The sequence below is a fragment of the Manacus candei genome, unplaced genomic scaffold (genome assembly GCF_025592945.1).
Source record: "Manacus candei isolate 608988 ecotype Guabito, Panama unplaced genomic scaffold, ASM2559294v1 h1tg000017l, whole genome shotgun sequence".
In the NCBI taxonomy this organism is placed as follows: Eukaryota; Metazoa; Chordata; class Aves; order Passeriformes; family Pipridae; genus Manacus; species Manacus candei.
Genome location: NW_026138065.1, coordinates 23,739,289 through 23,757,107, shown reverse-complemented (window position 1 = coordinate 23,757,107; position 17,819 = coordinate 23,739,289). Strand labels below are relative to the sequence as shown.

Genomic DNA, 17,819 nt, shown 5'->3' with positions numbered 1-17,819 from the left:
CTTTTGTTTTTAGATGAAAAGTGAGACTAGCATTTATAAACAATTTTATAATCAATGTTTTGGTTTTTAAAAGGATTCGGAATATCATTCATTTAACCATGGAAACCCCCCGTTTATTTGCTTTATGTAGCTAACTCTTGAAATTGATGAGGAATGCATGTTTTAAAATACCAAAGCTGTTGAATGATCAGCTCTAGACAGCTGATCAACACTGGCTGATGTGTACTGAAACTTAAGTGCACTACTGGTTTGTAGTTGCTAAATGAGAAATATTTGTGAAACAGTTTTTTTTTCTGTTAGAAAACAACAAACACCTTGAAGTGTTTTCTCTGTGCCTATTTCCTGTTAAGTTACTACCACGAAACTACCACAAGCAGCAAATTTTCCTAATGTTGGTCCAAGGTTTGCACATATAAGCTCTTATTCTGCAAAACACAGAACACTTGGTGGATGTTGTTGAGCACTTTTAACTATTGCTACTATTGTAATTCAGCTTTTGTTCTAGTATGTAGCTTGTTTACTTTGAATTTTAGCAGTCTTTTGTCCCTGCTAAATTTCAGTTTTTTCATGCTTAATAACTAGGCAGTGGATCTGTTTACTGGAAGACAGTTTAGGAAGAGTAGTGCTAGTAAGTGATAGATCTGTTTAAATTGTGTGGGGAGAATCTCCCTGTTGCTTTGCCAGATGTGCAGCAGCAGCTGAGTGTTTTTCAGCACAAAAGTCAAGATGCAAAGAGAAGTGTTGACAATGATTAATTCTCAAGGTTTATGTTATCAAAGCAGTAGCACAGCTTCCAGAAAAATGGAGTTTTCCATATTTGTTGGCATTTAATCAGTCCCAAAATTGACAGCTGAAAGTTGTCTTGAATTCAGACTGTGAAACAGCATGATGGATCCCTTGAATTTGAGTTTAAATAGTCCCATAATTTGGGCCCCTGGAATCTCACTTCAGCTGTTGTTCAGACTCTGCCATGATTTTGTAATCATTACCTTTATGTTGTGCTATGGAATAGAGAACTTCCACTTACCTGTATGAGCTTCATCATGTGCAGCACTGTAGAAATTGGACCTCGTGGTAACATTCCTAAACAGACTATGATTGAGGTGTCACTTCTGAAGAGTTCAGATGGGAAAAGCATGGAAACCATGTAATAACTTGCTTGTTGGACCTTATCCATGTCAGTGAATATGGTGGAGTGTTCACTCTTCCTTTTCCCTTATTCCCTAGTGTTTCTTTCTGATATCACACTTGGTGTTACAGCTTTAGTTCTGTATTCTAGAAATCATTGGGAATGTCTTAGCTGTCTTTAAGATTTGGATGAGGACCTTGGGGCCTTCTTAATCCTGGGGTTTAAGAAGGATGAACTAAATATGGACATCAGTGATGTTAATTTCTGTACAATCTGCATCAAATCTTTGGTTGAAAGCAAGATATGCAACATGCTGTAGTGAACTATTTTCTCATTTTGTATTAGGAAAATAGTAATAAAAGGTTAAAATGTGGGTAACAGATATTACAATGAAAATTACTTAGTTATGATGAATTTTTTTTTAACAGGTTGGAAAAGCTCCAAAGGACAGATTATGCAGACGGGCAAGTAATACTACTTTTGTTTAAGTGGGAAGAAATAAGTAGAAATCCCTAAATTTAATGCTGACAACTGATGTGATCAGGAAATAAAATGTACTAGATGGGATTACTTGATTCAGTCTTGGAGATACAGTACTGTAAACGGCTACATTTAACTTTATTCCAATTTTTCATGTTATTTCTAATTCTTTGTTGTACTTCAGTGAGTATTTGTTTATATTTAAATATAACAGGTTAATGAACTGAGCCAAACTTTGTGTTTTATGTTAACAACTGTCTTCTCAAACATACAGAGCTAATAAAATCATGTTTCAATTCCAACTGAAACAATTTAAATCACACTGTTTGTTAACAGGACGTAGGTATGAGTGACACAGCGATGACAGCTTTCCTTGGCTGCTGTTCAGAACTTCTGCAGACTTTGCTGGAGGTAAGTTTTTATTTTTCCCATAGAAAGTCAGGAACTAATGGACTCACATTTGATTTTAAAGGCTATGATTTTACCAACTTCAGTACTGTTCAGTTCAGACAAATATTAATGAACTTTTAGACGATAGGAAATTTTCATTTCGGTGCAGAGAACTTGTGGTTAAAGCTGTGTCCTTTGGAGAGAAGGCCAGTATAGATAACATTTTGTGCATGACTGCTTTTCTGTGTTGCTCTGGCAGGCAGATGTTACTAGTGATGAAATGCAGGCTCCTGTCTTGGACACTGAAGATGCCTGGGTGTCAGTAGAAGGACCAGTATCCATAGTAGAACTCGCCCTGGAGCAGAAACGCATTCACTACCCACTAGTGGAACACCAGTTTGTGTTGTGTACTGTCTTATATGCCATCATGAGGTTTTCCCTGAAGAGTGTGAAGCCTCTGACGCTGTTTGATAGCAAGGTATGACTTTTGAAAGAATATATTTTCATATTGCTATCCTTCTTCTTGGTCTCTATAATATATGCTAGCTTTCACTCTTTAAACAGTTCATAATTTTATGAAAGATGCTTAGTCCGCTGTGATGCATTAATGAAGTTGTCACCGGAATTCAGAATGAGATGCAAACCTTGGTGTGTTTCCTTATGAATAAAAGATTTGTAGTGACCTTAGATGCATGAAGATCAGCTCTTTAATAACTAGCTGGCCTGAAAATACTGCATGTCAAGAACACTGGATGGCAGGTTTTTCTAGTTGCTTTGAGAAGTGCCAGATCAGTGAAAACACAAATATTTAAAGGTGAGAAATGTTATGTTAGTGTCACTGTTGTATCCATTATTGCTCACGATTATTTCAGAATTCTGAGCATCTCAAAGTGAATAAACAACTTGTCATTTAACCCATATAAACCACTTACAAAAAGTCACTGCACTTAAAATGCAGTATATCTACAGTCAGAGCTTGACCCTGATACAGAACAGGTACTAGAAATTGAGCTTTCCTCCTCCTCCTAACTTTACCACACTAGAATTTTAAGAAAATCTAAACACAAAGTACTTGTGTACAATGTCATTTAATTCCTGCTGGGGAGAAAAATATTTAATCCTGTAAAGACAGCATGGATTTCTTAATGATTTCCTGAAATTTAATAAATGCAGAATATTGCTCTCCTTTTGCCATAGGTTTTTGTTTGTCTGTAAACTGATGAATATTTGAGTCTGGTTGCCATTAGTCAAATTCCATTGGTTTTATACATTTTTCTTTTTGCTTATCTGTTAGCAGAAGGCATTTTACTACTTTTTGTCATTTAAAAATGCAAAATTGGGTCCTGTTCCTGTCCTACCTTTCTTTTGCACACAACTGTTATTCTCAGCCGCTGCCTTTTTTCCTTCACTTGACTCAAGATTTCCATTTGCTGTGTGAGCTTTCTGAGAGAATCTTTAACAGGTCTTTGGAGAATTTTGACTGATGGCTGAAAAGGTGGTTAGAAGTTTCAAAGACTGTTTACTACCTAATTTGTGATAGGGCAAGTCACTGACTAAACCTACACATTCAGTGCTGTCCTTTAACATAGCACTGGTACCAGTTTCCCTTCTGCCTGCAGTGGTGCAGAGCAGGACTTCCAGAGATATTTGGCATTGAGCATGTCACTGCTGGAGCATGGTGGACTGGAACAAGGGCTACCATGTTCCATCATTCAGGACTTCACCTGAAATTTGATTGATCTGTAGTTCAAATGACCTTACAATTAAGCAGTGTCAACTATACCAATAGGTAATACATAAAATGTATATTCCTATCAGCTATTTTGCATTTCTTCCTACTTGACATGTTGGTGTAAAGTCAGAGACCAGGAAATATATCCAAATTTCAACTCCAGCTGGTATCAGCTACCTAATTTAGTAGGCAGGTGGTTTTAAGTTTGAAAGGAAATCCTTGACATGTTACGATTGCATGAACAGAAGTTTGGATTTTTCTGTGGCTTTAACTTACAGTACTAATTTTTGTCCTCAAAGCAAAACAGAAGATGCAGTGCAAATTAATAAGTGGGCTGCTTAGTATAAGATCAAAATGGATTGTTTGTATTCCCCTGTATCCCTGAGGCCTGTCTCTGGTTCTCAATTTTAGGGCAAAAATGCATTTTTTAAAGACCTCACATCAATTCAGCTGCTACCTAGTGGGGATATGGATCCAAATGTGTTATCCATACGACAACAGGTAGGTGTAAGTTTTGCACTCTAAATTCTTAAACTTATAAAATTTCAAATAATACTGAAGTAACCTGCAATTTTTGCTTCCCAGTTCTTGCTCAAAGTTGTGAGTGCAGCGGTTCAAACACTGTGTTCATCACAAAAGGACAAAGAAGTCTCAGAAGAGGAATTGTTTCCTTTTGAAAAGGGGAAGAATTGGCCAACTTTGGCTGCAGACCTGGCTCAGTATCTTCAGATCTCTGAGGATCTGGTCAAAAGGCATTATGTCTGTGAACTGTATAGTTATGGGATGGATCATCTCGGTGAAGAGGTAATAGCAGCTTTTAGAGTTTTTAAATCAGTACAACATTATGTCATATATTCTGCTAAAATTACTTTTTCACTTACTTAAGATGCCTGGAAGGGTTAGGCAGGATTTATCAAGCTCGACAAATCCCCAGGCTGAAAAGTTAGAGACTGTAAAAGTATTTTTTTAAGACCAATAATTACCCAAATTTTTCCTTTTCCCCCAGTGAGAATCTGCGTATACATGGAAACATGACAGGGAGTTATATGTCTGGTCTAAACCAGCATGGCCTTTTTTATTTTATTATATTTGATAGTTTCAAGAATTTGCTTTTTTTTTACCTGTAATCTCTTTTAGAAAAGAAAAAAAACCTTAATACAGAAAAACCCTCCCCTTCCTTGAGGGTAAAACCAAACAAGAGATTATATGGAAGTTAGGAATATGTTGCTGAACTGTAAAACAGATCTTGTGCTCATGCTAATCACTGTGTAAAGTACAGAGCAATTCTCTGCCTTTGTTTACCCTTCTGCTGCTCTGAGGCTCTGAATGTGCTTTGTTACAGTAACACAAAACAAGAAACAGTATCAAAAACTATTTGTCCTTTTAGTATTGAGCAACTCATTTTGATACCAGTTTTCAGGCCTCCAGATGAGTGAGCTGTGTCATGCTGAGATGGTTTCTAGTGCCTTACATTTCTGTTTTCAGGCCTTTCTTCAGGTGGCTGACAAAGAAGTGCTTGCATCACAGCTGCTCATCCTGGCTGGGCAGAGGTTGGCCTTTGTTTTACTCCATGGGCAGACAAAGGAGGGCATGGAGCTCCTCACTAGGCTTCCTCCAACACTCTGCACGTGGCTCAAAGCCATGGTAAGTTAAGCTCAATTTTGGAAAGCAGGTTGATTTTTCAGAAGCTTCTGTTCATCAAAACAGAGTTTACATCTCAATGGCTGTTTCTTAATCATAGAAACAAGGATTTGTTCCTGATTTTCCTCATGCAAACTCTGTTTCAGGGAGGGTAAAGCAGTTTCATGGGTCAAAGCATCAGCTTAACTGTTTATAAACCTAAGCAATCCGTTTTATGCAAGTTCTGGAAGGCTAATCTGCAAAGTTACTCTAACGCTGTGTTTACTCTGTTATACAGGACCCCAAGGAACTTCAAAATGTAGAAGTGCCAATTGCAACAACAGCGAAGCTGGTTAACAAGGTCATCGAGCACCTGCCGGAGAACCACGGGCAGTACAGCCTGGCCCTGAACCTCATCGAGGCTGTGGAGGCCATCCCGTCCTGATCCGTTGCACAGGGACAGGGCATGGTTTTACACAAAGAGGCTCAACTTTACAGGGGAAACTTCCATGTAGCTCTTGTTAAGCAATGAAAAGAACAAATGCTCCCCACCCCAGAATTTCGGAAGGTAATTTTAAATTGGAGTATATTTTAAATTCTGCACTAGTACGAATATGTTTAGTTCCTAGTACACTTGTCAGTATCTGAACTGCTTTGTTATTTATTTCTAACTTGAGTGCTTTATGCAGTTGTTTGAATTGGGTATATTTGACAGCAGTTTTAGTCTCTTAACAAAAGCACATCTTGTGAAATTCTGTATTTCATGCTGGCAGTAACTGCTCCAGTTTCAATGTTCCATGTATGATTTGTTTCTCAAAAGAAGCTTTAGAATTAGACCCAAGAAGAACTTCAGTCTCTGAAGTTACCATGTAAAGCCAATACTGCTTTTTCTGAAGCTAGAGCTGGTGTTGGGCTCATGCCTTGTAACTGCATTACATGTGAGAATGACAACTGCACTAGACATAGGATCAAATGTGCTGGGGCCTCATACAAAGGGAGAACAGCCTGGGAAGGAGAATCCAATTCTCCAGACATGAATATGGACTCATCTTTTAGTCTGGATCTCCCAGTATTGTCTCTAGGCTGCTGGGCTTCAGCTAAAACTGGATTTACATCCCTCTCCGTTATTATTAAGCTCTGCTGAGTTTAAGTAGGTCAAGGAATGTCTTACTGTAAGATTGTTCCTCCATCCTATCACTGTAGAAGACGTAGTATTGCTGTCAATCTCTGCACGTTAACTTGTAGTCAAAAATGCTTGAAAAGTTGATCCAACTTCTCTGAAGATCCGTAGTACTGAGTACTTTAGCCTTAAATAAACACTTTTATTGATGGTACCTACAGGGAACCACATAGTGAGCATCTTCACTATTGGAGTAGAATTGAACATGATTATTTTGCATCAGTTACTGTTCACTGTCTGCCTGAAGGAAGCCAGGAGAGAAAAATGAAATTGGTGTAAACTGTTTTTGTCTTGAAGTCAGCTGAAATTAACAGCTCTGTCTTGTAACCTGCTCCTCTTGCATTATGTGTAAGAAACATTTGTAATATTCTGCCTTGCTGGAGACAGAATTTAGAATTTGATCTTTTTCCTTCTGAAGTATGTGCTGCTGTCATCTAACGATTAGACTTCCCCCCACAAAAAAGGTTATGCAGGTGGCTTGTTCCATACAGCCTCCTTCATCTGTTCCACATCCCCACTTCCTATCCCTGCACTCCTGATGGCAGCTTCTTGATTTAATACCAAATGTTTGACTTCCTGCAGATGGAGCAAAGAATAGCAGGAATTCCAGTAAAAGTAAGTGCCAGCCCTGGTCTATGTTCCGTGTACTTCTCTACTGACTTCTGTAACTGAGGGTAAAACAGCTGTAAGGGAGAAATGGGAGATGGCAATATTGAACAGGTGACTTGACCACCTTGCCTGGCAGCACTTCATACTTAGGCAGAAAGGAGGAGGCTTGAGATTTGGTCATCGTGGAACCCGAGGAGAACCAGAAGTGCTTCTTAGCTGCATTACATTCCTTGATTCTGGTACAGCTGTGTGAAGGATTTTACTGTAACTGAGTATCACATCAGAGCTGACACTACGCCAGTCAAATCTGTAATGTATTGTAAGTAATACTCTGTATATAGTGCTATTTTGTGTCTAATTTGCTGTGGATTTGTGTAAATTGATTAAATAAAATTTGAGATTTCACTGTGGTTTTTTCCTTCTTTTTTGGGAATGGTGGTCATCACCTTTTCTTCTGTTTTTACAAGAGTACCCACTCCAGTGTAGCGGGGTTCTCTGGGGTTCTGCAGAACTACTAGCTGACAGTATAAAAGTTATACAAGAGCTGGTTTACGGGGGAGTTTCACTTAAATGGAAGTGTTAAGAACAAGTAAATTAGTCAGTTATTTTTAACCACCCTTTTTATTAAGCTGGAAAGTGATATACACAAGTAGGTGTGTGTATATATATACATATATATATATACACATAAGGTTCCCCAAAATACATGATACTTCTGCTCAGGCTGGGGCTCAAGCATCTGGTTCTACAGGTTTCAGTATGCAGACCTGCTGGTTAGCCATTGCTATGTTAGACTTCCATACTCAGGACTTGGGAGCAGCTTGAGCACAGACATTTTGTCTTCATGTGCTCCCTTTTCCAGCAAGGATGTTCAGGCACCGTGGGCAGGGAGTGCTTGAGGAGTCGGAAGTGTATTTCCTGCAGCGAGGACATTTGGCTTTGGCAATTGGTCGGGCTATAACTTTATAGGAAGATTGTTCACAGATGTCACCACCTGTTAAAGGAAGTGTTATTGCTGAGAGAGAGGCTGTAGCTGTAGGTAAAACTCAGCTATACATATAATGTGAACACCAAGTATGTTGTAGTGCAGGAAAGAACCAGCCGCTTAGTGCTGGAGCCTGTCTGGAATAGTTCTCTTACCTTCCAAGTTAATCAGAAAGGTCCCTTTGGTGATGTTTGCATCTGCAGGTGTTTCTTTGGGTAGCTCGCTCAGCAGAGTTGTCTGGGAAGCCATCATTATCTCATTCAGCTGTGAATCAGTAGAAGTTTCTTCAGCCTGCAGTGCCTAGAGAAGAGAGGGAACGTTCAGACTTGCAACCTGTTTTTGTTCCTTCTGCTAGAAGATGTTAAAGCAAAAATAAATTGCTATGTACGTGATTGCAGCAGCTGTCAGAGCCTTGTCAGGGAGAGAGCACAAGTTTGTTTACACACGTGTCTAAATATGCGTATATCTATAGTTCTGTAAAGTCCAGCACCCAAACTGGCATCTACCCCTGCAAACTCTAAGATGTTCCATTCTATAAAACAAATGCAAACCCATGGTTCCTACTCGAGTGGATGATTTGAACCAAGAGTCTAATTTCTTTACTCCTGCCAGGAGCAGGAGTACAGACTTGAACTGCAGTGTAAAGGTTCTCTCTGCAGTTTACTTTGACCCTCACATCAAGAAAGCAGAGGACTTTGGAGGAACACTGGCACTAGCACAGGTGCTTTAAGGAGGCCAGTCACTAGTGGTGTAGCCCAGGGGTCAATATGGGGTCCAGTACTTTCTAATCTATTCACTAATAAGCTGAGTGCTGGGGCAGAGCACACCCTCAGCAAGTCTGCTGCTGACAGTGCTTCCAGGAGGGGCTGACACACCAGCTGGCTGTGCTGTCAGTCAGAGGAACTTCCATGGGATGGAGAAAGTGGCTGGCAATCTCATCGAGCTCTGCCCCAGCTGGCTGGAAAGCTGGTGGCCACACAGCTGACCATGAGCCAGCATTCTGCTCTCCCAACGGGGAAGGCCAGCAGCATTCCACAGTAGGATGCTGCATTAGAAAGAGCACTGCCAGCAGGTTGAAGATGAACCTTCTCCAAGAAAGCACAAACCCACTTTTTACTGTGTGGGTGGTCAAACACTGGCACAGGTAGCCCGGAGTGGCAGTGGGGTCTCCATCCTCAGAAGTATTCAAAACCCAACTGGACACAATCCTGGGCAACTTGTTCTAACTAAGCCTGCCTGAGCAAGGGGCTCGGGCTCTACAGGCTTCCAGCAGTCCCTTCCAACCTCAACTCTTCTGTGGATTTCTGGCAAGTAAAAAGCAGAAGAAAGTTTACAGAAATTAGTATTTTTCACACAGACAACACTATTCTTAGTTGCATTTTTTACCTCCATTAATTCAAACAGCAATCCAGGCTCAATTACAATGATGACTTCATATTCCAAAGCATTCTTGCCAGAGATGGACCCAAGGAAAGAGTCTCTCATTGCACAAGCACCTTCTATTGCTTCCTCAATGCCAGGCTTCTTCCATGCTGAGCTTGCATTAATCCAGCCGGTACGAAACACACCCTCTGAGTCTTGAAAGCAAAATAAAGGAATTCTTAGTTTATTCTTTCTATTCAAGTGTCTATTAAATGAATAAAAAAGAATGGCACATCTCTGTATTTGCATTCCTTTTAACTGTGCAATTAAACAGTGCATTAAAAGAACTCTTTAGATATTGTATGTGCTTTACCTTTCTTATAAGGGATGTACTGGAAAACCTCCTCTGCCAAGTGAGGAAGGATTGGTGCAAAGGACCGGACCACTACATCTAAAGCCTCCGCGAGCACGGTTTGACACGAGCGACGCTTGGGATCTTTTGCTTCTTCACAATAGAGCCTGCAAGACAGCCATGAAACTGGGAAAGTATTCCTGTGTTCATGTCACCGTTCCTGCTCAAGAGCCACACTTCCAGGATAGCCATGAGAGTACAGAAGTCTGACCCTAAGAAAAGCTTCTCTTAAGAGCCCTTCCTAGGCGAGCACAGTGGGCTACAGACAGGACCATCTGCATATACAGCCACATTGTCACAGCAAAGGCCATTTTGTACCTGTTAATTTGTACAGAGAGAATCTGTCATCAGGGAGTTGAGCCTGCAGCTGTCAGCCCTTTGTTCTGGTTCAACTGTAAAACTTGGCATTAGGGATTTTTTTTTATCTCCCCCCTCTACCATCCTTTACTCACATTCTGGCAGCTAAAGACCAGTATAACCCCCCATCTCCTACCAACATGAAACAGCCCTTTCAAATTTACAAAGGTATCTGTCACACCCTTGGGATTTTTTACTGTTGAAAAAAACCAGATAAATGCATTCAGTTGTCCAGGTAAATGCTAAAAGCCCTTCCCCCTACCTTCCCAAGTTCAGATGTACACCCTTCTGTGGAGAAATACAGATCCAAGATTATCTTCAAATATTTATTTGGTTTTAAATGTGCCTGTTTGATTACCTTTTAAAGCCATCAGTACCCCCAGTGGACAGAACACTGAAGCACAACGATGACAAACAGCTGAGAGCAGCTGAGCTTTCACGGGGAGCTGGAGTGTAGTAGGGCACAATTTCAGAGGTTCTCTGAGATACCTGCAGTCACTCAGCATTCACCTGCAATGTTACTACCTCCATCTCAAACCCATTAACGTGTTTTCTCCCTTTTGAAGGCAGCAGGAAGGAAATTACCTGTCTTTGATTACGCTGAAATAGAAGTTAGACAAGTTTCTGGAACAGAATGCTTGCAGTAATCGGACAACTTTGCTAAACTCATATTCTTTGTACGCGTCTGTAACCTGGGAGAGGAAGCAGAGGCCGGTAAGAACAGCGTATCAGTTTCCAGCACATGGCACATGACAGCCCCTAATAACCCCAAACTTAGAGAAACTGTAATCAGTGACACAAAGTCTGGGAGAATTTTCTTTAAAAGGTTGTTGGAGAGGAAAAACAATATTAATTCAGTTAATGATTAGGCCAAAGAAATAATTTCAATTCAAATTTGAGGGGAGCGAACCGGGGGAACCCCAGGAATTATGCCTATAGTTTCAGCAGAATTGGTTCTGAGTGACAGAAGTGACAAATTTCTGGACTACAGCAGATTTGCAAAGCTCTAGAATTCTTTGGATTTGGCTTTTTATATCCTTTTTTAGCTATTTCTAGAGACTTCTAATTTGACACCTTGGGCAGGGGTGGGGAGTGGAAAAAAAAACGGTTGATGTCAAAACCAAGTTAAGAATGTTAAAACAAAGCCTTCCTCAAAAGCTGAAATGGGCTTGAAGAGAGCACACACTGCATCTTAGAATCCTCTGTGGTTGTAATGTGCCTACTTGACACATAATCTACTTAGAGACTTAAAGAGTTTTCCCTAGAGGTTCTAACCAATGAAAAACAGTACACACACATTTATCTAAACACAATTTACCCCTACCTTGTTGCTGTACTCATGCAATAAATGCAGCATGTACTGATCTACTATGTACATCTCTGAAGGGGGGATGGAATCAGTCTCTGGATTGAAGCCTTCCAGGTTTCCCAGCATGAAGCGCAGTGTATTCCGGAGCTAGGAACAACCCAGAAAAATTAAACACTATTGGTCTGCACTTCAGATGAAAAGCAAAATGCTCATATTCTATGAAGAATTAACTATAATTGGCTACTTTTCAAAATGACTGTTTGAATAGTTACAAAAGCATGATGGAGAACATATGCCAAAAGGACCCACAGAAGAATAAAGACTGGCTGTTACCAAAATGTGCTGCAAAAATCAGTCCTTTTCTTAGTACTCTCTTTGATCCACAGATGTGAGAGGCAGTAGTACCTCCCTAAATGAGTTTGGAAACGTTTCCTTCAGTCTAAAGCCTGAAAAGCTTTGCAGCCACTACAAAGAGGGCCTGTCATTAGAGTGATCAGCGTTAGCATAGGTGGCTCTTACCTTGTTGATGTCATCTCTGGCAGCATTAAGTACCACGGGCCCAATCAGCACCTCCGTAAAAACATTGGATTCTGCCACCCACCAGCGGAGAACATCAGCACCATAGGGAGGATCCTTGGTGTGATCCTAAGGATGGACAGAAAGGCACACAACTGCTGGGGGTCCTGCAGCATGGTGAGCAGTGCTGTGAGCTGCAGAGCCATGGAGTATCTCCAGCTGTAAGGGACCCAGAGGGATCACCAAGTCCAACTCCCTGCTCCTCGCAGGGCTACCTGAAACTGTGTACGTGTGCCCAGAAGGCCACTGTGTTTGGAGGCCTTCACCCTCTTTTTGCAGGATTTACTCTTCAGCAGGACTACAATAGATACTTGCAGCAGTCTGTGTTCAGGCAATGCTGGAACCCGGATGAGTTAAGCATTTGAAGAATTCAGGGCTGCAGGTGAGTTTATCATTAAAATAGCAACATTAATATCTAAAACTATATATTTTTTCTTTCCCTTCAGACTGTTTTCAACTCTGAAAATAGATTCTGCCCTTTTCAAAAGAATAGGAGCAATTGTGTGTTTTAATGAATCAGATAAGTCTTTGCAAGGATTGATTCTTTTGTCAAGAGAGTTGCAAAATCTGCTTTGCAGCCTCAGAAAGAGCAACAGCAGGACTGGAGGGGGAGGTGGGGGGGCGAAATCGGAGCATCTCCTGCAGTGCAACATTCCTGACCATGGAATGAAGTTTCCAGAGTCAGTAACAGTCTAGGCTGAGAGCAGACAGATTGCTGGGGTGCAACTGCTACATCTGACAGCTCTACTGCCAGGACCATCTTGTAGGTTTCAGTTTGAAAGCAAAGATCAATTGTTTTAATTTTTTTTTAAATGTCCTCCCCCCCATTACTCCATCAACAGCATTGCCAGGTGTATTGGGTTTCTGTGGCCATGTAAAAAGGAACCATTCTACACCCTCTGCATAATTTTCTTTTCTTTTAGCATTTTCTCTCAGCAGAGAACAAAGATGTGGGGGTTTTGGCACTTCAGCTGAAGCAAAACAACTCAAGGTTTTCACTCCAGCCAAACAAACTGCAGTGTAGCCAAAGCCTTTAGAAGATCCTTACAGAGTTCTGCTACGAGACAGCTGTTTAGAGACAACCACACCACAGGACAGCTGCAGAATCTGGTTGTGAAAAACTGTAACTCGTGATTCTAAGAACTCAAAGAGTTTCACTTACTTCGCCTCCATTGATAACGACATCAGGGTCAACCACATTGCCAACAGATTTAGACATCTTCTCCCCTTTTTCACCAAGAGTAAATCCATGAACTACCAGAGTCCTGAAGAAAAGATTTTAGTGAAAACCAAATCCCAGTGAAATTCTCTGTTCAGAATAGATTTCTAATGAGGATATTCCTAAGTTGAAACATACAGAAACCCTCTATTTCAGTAAGCCTGAGGCTCCATCCGTTGAGTTCAACCAACCATGAATACACTGTACTACCTTCCAGGTACTGCAAACAACTTTATTTTCCTCATTTAATATTGCCGTGCAAGCAACAGATTGTTTAGATATCCAGGACACATGGATTTCAGATTTATTAAAGACTAAAGTATTATTTACTTGGTAAGCCAACACTTTTCCCAAAATTGTGCAGCCTTCTTGCCACTGATCCGCATTACCCTTCCCTATGCTCTTCATCTTCCAGGGGACAAACTGTATTCCACAGCTCCAGCAGGAGATTAACACACAGTCATTCCAAATTCCCTACAGCCTAACATTCAATTCACAAGTCAATGATTTTAGAAGACTTTCACACTGCACTTCCCACAAGAATCCCTTTGATTACGGGACTGGGAGAGATGGCAAAAAACCAGACTTGTATTTGATAATGTAATACCTAAAGGACTGAGAAATAAAATATCTATTAAAATTATGATGGAAAAAAATTAAACAGTAAATTCCTTCCAATCTAATCTGAAAAAACTTTATACTAAAAATATAAGAACATAAATCAGATGCTAAGTAATGGTTTGATGTCTCTTGTTTATATACTGCTGTGCACCCTACCAAAAGCCTGATACTCAATGAAAGGAGTAGCAACGTGTTTGCAATCCACACACTTACTTGTACGGTGCCTTTTTCCTTACTGCCACACTAGTTAATAGAGAGGATTGAAACCAACCTCCCAGTTGGTCTTTTCCTTCAAGGTAGGTATCTGCTCTTTGCTCTGCACCTTTAAAAGCAGAAAATTTTGTTTGAAATATTAGCCTGTATCTTCAAACAATTAATACACAAAATGTGATTAGTATAATTTATTCTGCTGTTTGAACTCAGTGGATAAGTCACTTTCATAAATGGTGTGTGGTTACTGAACCGTGATACAAGGGATTAATTAATGTCACATTTTTAAAAAAAAAACAAGACCCACCTCTCCCCCAAACCAAAATAATAAAGTACAAAAACAAGCTATCACACTCAGAGTGCTTCATGAGGAGTTCAAAAAATACTTTCCAAGTACTCCTAAACGAAGTGAAGGACCCAAGAGAAGATCACATACTTTGGAATTAATAAAAATCTATGCCACAATCCAAAACTTCACAGTTTGGAATTACTCAGGACACAAAGCACAGAGGTAAAGTGCTTGACCAGCCTGTGTAAGGCACAGCTATTTAGAGGAGGCCAGAGAGCTTTGGCAGTGACCGCAGCTCACCTGTGACAGAACTTCTATTTCTGGTCACTGGTGTTCCAGGAAAATTAAAAGTTTCAGGAAAGGGTTGGGACAACATGGGAAACAAGAAAGCCTGTTGGGAGACAGAGGCATCTGGAGGAGCCTGGCTTCTTTAGCTTATCTGGGTGAAGGCTGAGTGGAAATATTATTCACTATAAATACACACACATAAAAAATAGGAATGCTAGGGAAGAACATCTGGATCTAATGAGTACTGTTGGCATCAGAGAAAAAGGGGCTATGAGGCACACAGGCTGGGTATTAGCTGACTCCACACTAAAACCAGAAGAACAAACCCAGCTATCCCCCAGAGTTGAGAGAGGACAGCAAAGTTTAAATGGCTTTACTGGTGGAATTGAGTCACTGTACAAAAAGGTACAAGACTTGTTGACTCAAAAAGTCTCTCCTTGTCCTAAGAAATCCCAGACAGGTCACCAGAGTGAGAACAGAATAACTTAAAACACAGCAGAACATGCAAGTCAAAGCCTACAAATGTGCAAAACCATACACCTATTTGTCAGGAATTTAGTTTTGATTCCAAGTATTCAACCAAAAGTCTCTCTACTCAGTTTTTATCTACTAGCTCCTTTTATCCTCTTCCTAGGACCCCTGAGACAACTCTTCTTTCTGCTGCTGACACACTTAATTTATTTGTTTAACTTAATGGAAGTTTCGATATTTAGATCCATCCTGCAATAAAAGGAAGTTCAACATTACAAAGGTCAAGGCCATACAGAGCCAGTTAGCACAGGAAAAATGTGTGGGTGGATGTTATGGTTTTTAGCACATTTGCTTATTCCTTCAACAAAATCTACAAAGAGTTTGGGTTTTAAAAGTAGAATAAGTAAGGATTGGCCTTTATATTAAAAGACTGCAAAAATATTTGTAAGGACAAGATAAAAGAGAATGTTTGTGGTAAGGAAAACAGTAACATTGGAAAATCTGTAAAAATGTGTTCATTATTTACATCTAGTTTGCTAGCCACTGGTTTTAGAGAGGAGAACTTTTCATGGAAATGCCAACAGTTACAACTTAGAGAAGAGTTTAAACAAACTGATTACAAACAACAACCTGTATTGGTCTTTTCTGACAGGAACCTGTACATCTGACAAGCTGGCTACTGTAGCTTGCAAAGTGAATGGAGGCCTGAACATTTTATCTCTGTAACACACAGACATGGGGTTTGCATATACAAAGCCTGCCTTTTAAATAGCTCCCCCACCTCAGTTTCATTAAAGTTGAGATTTTATATATAAATTAATTCACTGCCTTTTTTTTTTTTTTTGTAAATGGAAGAGTATGTCCAACAACCCTGAAGAGACTTTTCAGTTGTTTATTTTACACTGAGGTGTAGTACATAGGTCATTAAAGGGAATTAGAATTTATGATCCTTCTGGTTTGGATTTCAAGATTCCATATCTTTGATCTTACAGACTTTGACTTTTAGATTAAATGTATTTTATTTTAATGCCAGGAATGAACCAGCTAAGATAAATTCAATGCTCTCAGTCAGCACAAAAGTTTAAACACTTAGATAGGCAAGCTGTAAAATAATCACATTCATTCAGTTAAATATTAGCCAATAAGATAGGGAAAAAAAGTTATGATGTTGAAAACTACATAATTGTGATATAAAACTATGGGTAAGAAGCTGTGTGACTTTTACCAATGGCAAATCAGATCACAATGGAGTCCAGTGTGCATTTTATATGAAATATTTTAAAAAATAATCATCTCAGGGTTGTAGTGCAGATGGCACTCTGTCCATGAGGAAAATGTCAAGACCCGTAAGGGAATTTTAAGACAGAAAAGAGTTCTCTAACATGGATGCTCTAAAAACAGCCACTGAAATAAGCACTATCAAAAGGCTGAACTTCAAAGCAAAAGAGCAACAAAAAAAGTCCTGGGCATCATGGCATTGAGTATTCAAAATTAGCACATGCTTTTGAACAAAGTTGCTTTTACTACACTTTGTTTTTGGAGGTAGTGGATTAACACTCTTCTACCTCACAGCAGCATTGTGAAAATGAATTTATTCATGTATGAGCCATTTGGACTTAAATTTTAACACTGCATAAAACAGTTCTTCAAAAAAAATATTTGAGGCATGTGTAGCAAGAAACAAACAGAATTAGCAGGTACAACTAATAAACTGAGTGAAAACAGTGTTAGGCAAAGAGCATTAAGAAAGCAAAACTTCAGGAGCAGTGGGTTTTTCAGAGCATGTTGCACTTGTGGATCTGCTCTCAGTGGTGCCAGCAAGCAGCATTTATTTCACACATAATCTAGTTATAACTACAATTTTGTGTTTGTGACTGTGGGAGCCAAATCTTTGATCTTAGTAAATCACACCTTCCTACCTGCCATACTGCTGATGTAGAACGGTTTGGTTAATTTGTCATTCAGCTAGAAGTGGTACCTTAGACACACCTAGACTGAAAAAAGGAAGCCAATCATAATTTACCAAAACAAGAGCAACTTTAAGTCATTTCCATCAGAACTATGCCAAGTCTCTCGTAGGAAGTGCAGCAGGGCAAGCATTAGAAATATGACTGTGCACGCAACCTACGATTTAGGCCACTGAGCTTGCTGTCCCTGAGCAGCAATTCCTTTAACCTCACATAGCAAAATCTCTCTCTCTTCTTCCTGTTCTTCACCCCCTTCCCAACCTGCCATATTTTCTGACAGCAACCTGTGTGGCCATCAGCTAAAGGGATGAATTTTGTCACAGCTGCATCTCATTTAGTGAGCTCGGACACAGCTGGTTCAAGTGCAGTGAAAACTCAGGTCCAAGTTCCCCGAGTCACAGACACATTGGAAATAACGACTTATTTCTGCAAGTTGGAACTGACAGGGAAATCTGTAACACCTTTAATTCCTGCTGGTGACTAATAGATCATTGATTTATAATTTTCAATAACTTGGGTTCAGGGCAGAGTGAAACAAATAATAGTCTCAGTTTTAGCCATCTCTTATATCCTCCAGTTGCTCTCAGTGACTCATGTGCTGCAGAAGAACCAC

General features: G+C 40.0%; 2 protein-coding genes across 4 annotated transcripts in view; one reads left to right on the top strand and one right to left on the bottom strand.

Moving 5' to 3' along the window:
• The window catches only part of RAB3GAP2 (RAB3 GTPase activating non-catalytic protein subunit 2), a 45,968-nt gene extending 38,423 nt beyond the window's left edge, over positions 1 to 7,545 (top strand). For all 3 annotated transcript variants that reach the window (XM_051782938.1, XM_051782937.1, XM_051782939.1), the window contains 7 exons: positions 1,558 to 1,593; positions 1,946 to 2,020; positions 2,259 to 2,477; positions 4,143 to 4,232; positions 4,317 to 4,535; positions 5,217 to 5,375; positions 5,650 to 7,545. In XM_051782938.1, coding sequence (XP_051638898.1) covers positions 1,558 to 1,593; positions 1,946 to 2,020; positions 2,259 to 2,477; positions 4,143 to 4,232; positions 4,317 to 4,535; positions 5,217 to 5,375; positions 5,650 to 5,796 — 945 coding nt within the window. In that variant the 3' untranslated portion in view covers positions 5,797 to 7,545. The remainder of the gene's footprint in view (positions 1 to 1,557; positions 1,594 to 1,945; positions 2,021 to 2,258; positions 2,478 to 4,142; positions 4,233 to 4,316; positions 4,536 to 5,216; positions 5,376 to 5,649) is intronic.
• Positions 7,546 to 7,853: 308 nt separating this feature from the next.
• IARS2 (isoleucyl-tRNA synthetase 2, mitochondrial) overlaps positions 7,854 to 17,819 on the bottom strand; it is a 28,831-nt gene continuing 18,865 nt past the window's right edge. The window contains exons 15-23 of the mRNA XM_051782940.1: positions 14,195 to 14,303; positions 13,304 to 13,406; positions 12,085 to 12,210; positions 11,581 to 11,712; positions 10,842 to 10,948; positions 9,861 to 10,006; positions 9,512 to 9,702; positions 8,281 to 8,425; positions 7,854 to 8,134 (exon numbers count right to left, since the gene is read on the bottom strand). Coding sequence (XP_051638900.1) covers positions 7,983 to 8,134; positions 8,281 to 8,425; positions 9,512 to 9,702; positions 9,861 to 10,006; positions 10,842 to 10,948; positions 11,581 to 11,712; positions 12,085 to 12,210; positions 13,304 to 13,406; positions 14,195 to 14,303 — 1,211 coding nt within the window. The 3' untranslated portion in view covers positions 7,854 to 7,982. The remainder of the gene's footprint in view (positions 8,135 to 8,280; positions 8,426 to 9,511; positions 9,703 to 9,860; positions 10,007 to 10,841; positions 10,949 to 11,580; positions 11,713 to 12,084; positions 12,211 to 13,303; positions 13,407 to 14,194; positions 14,304 to 17,819) is intronic.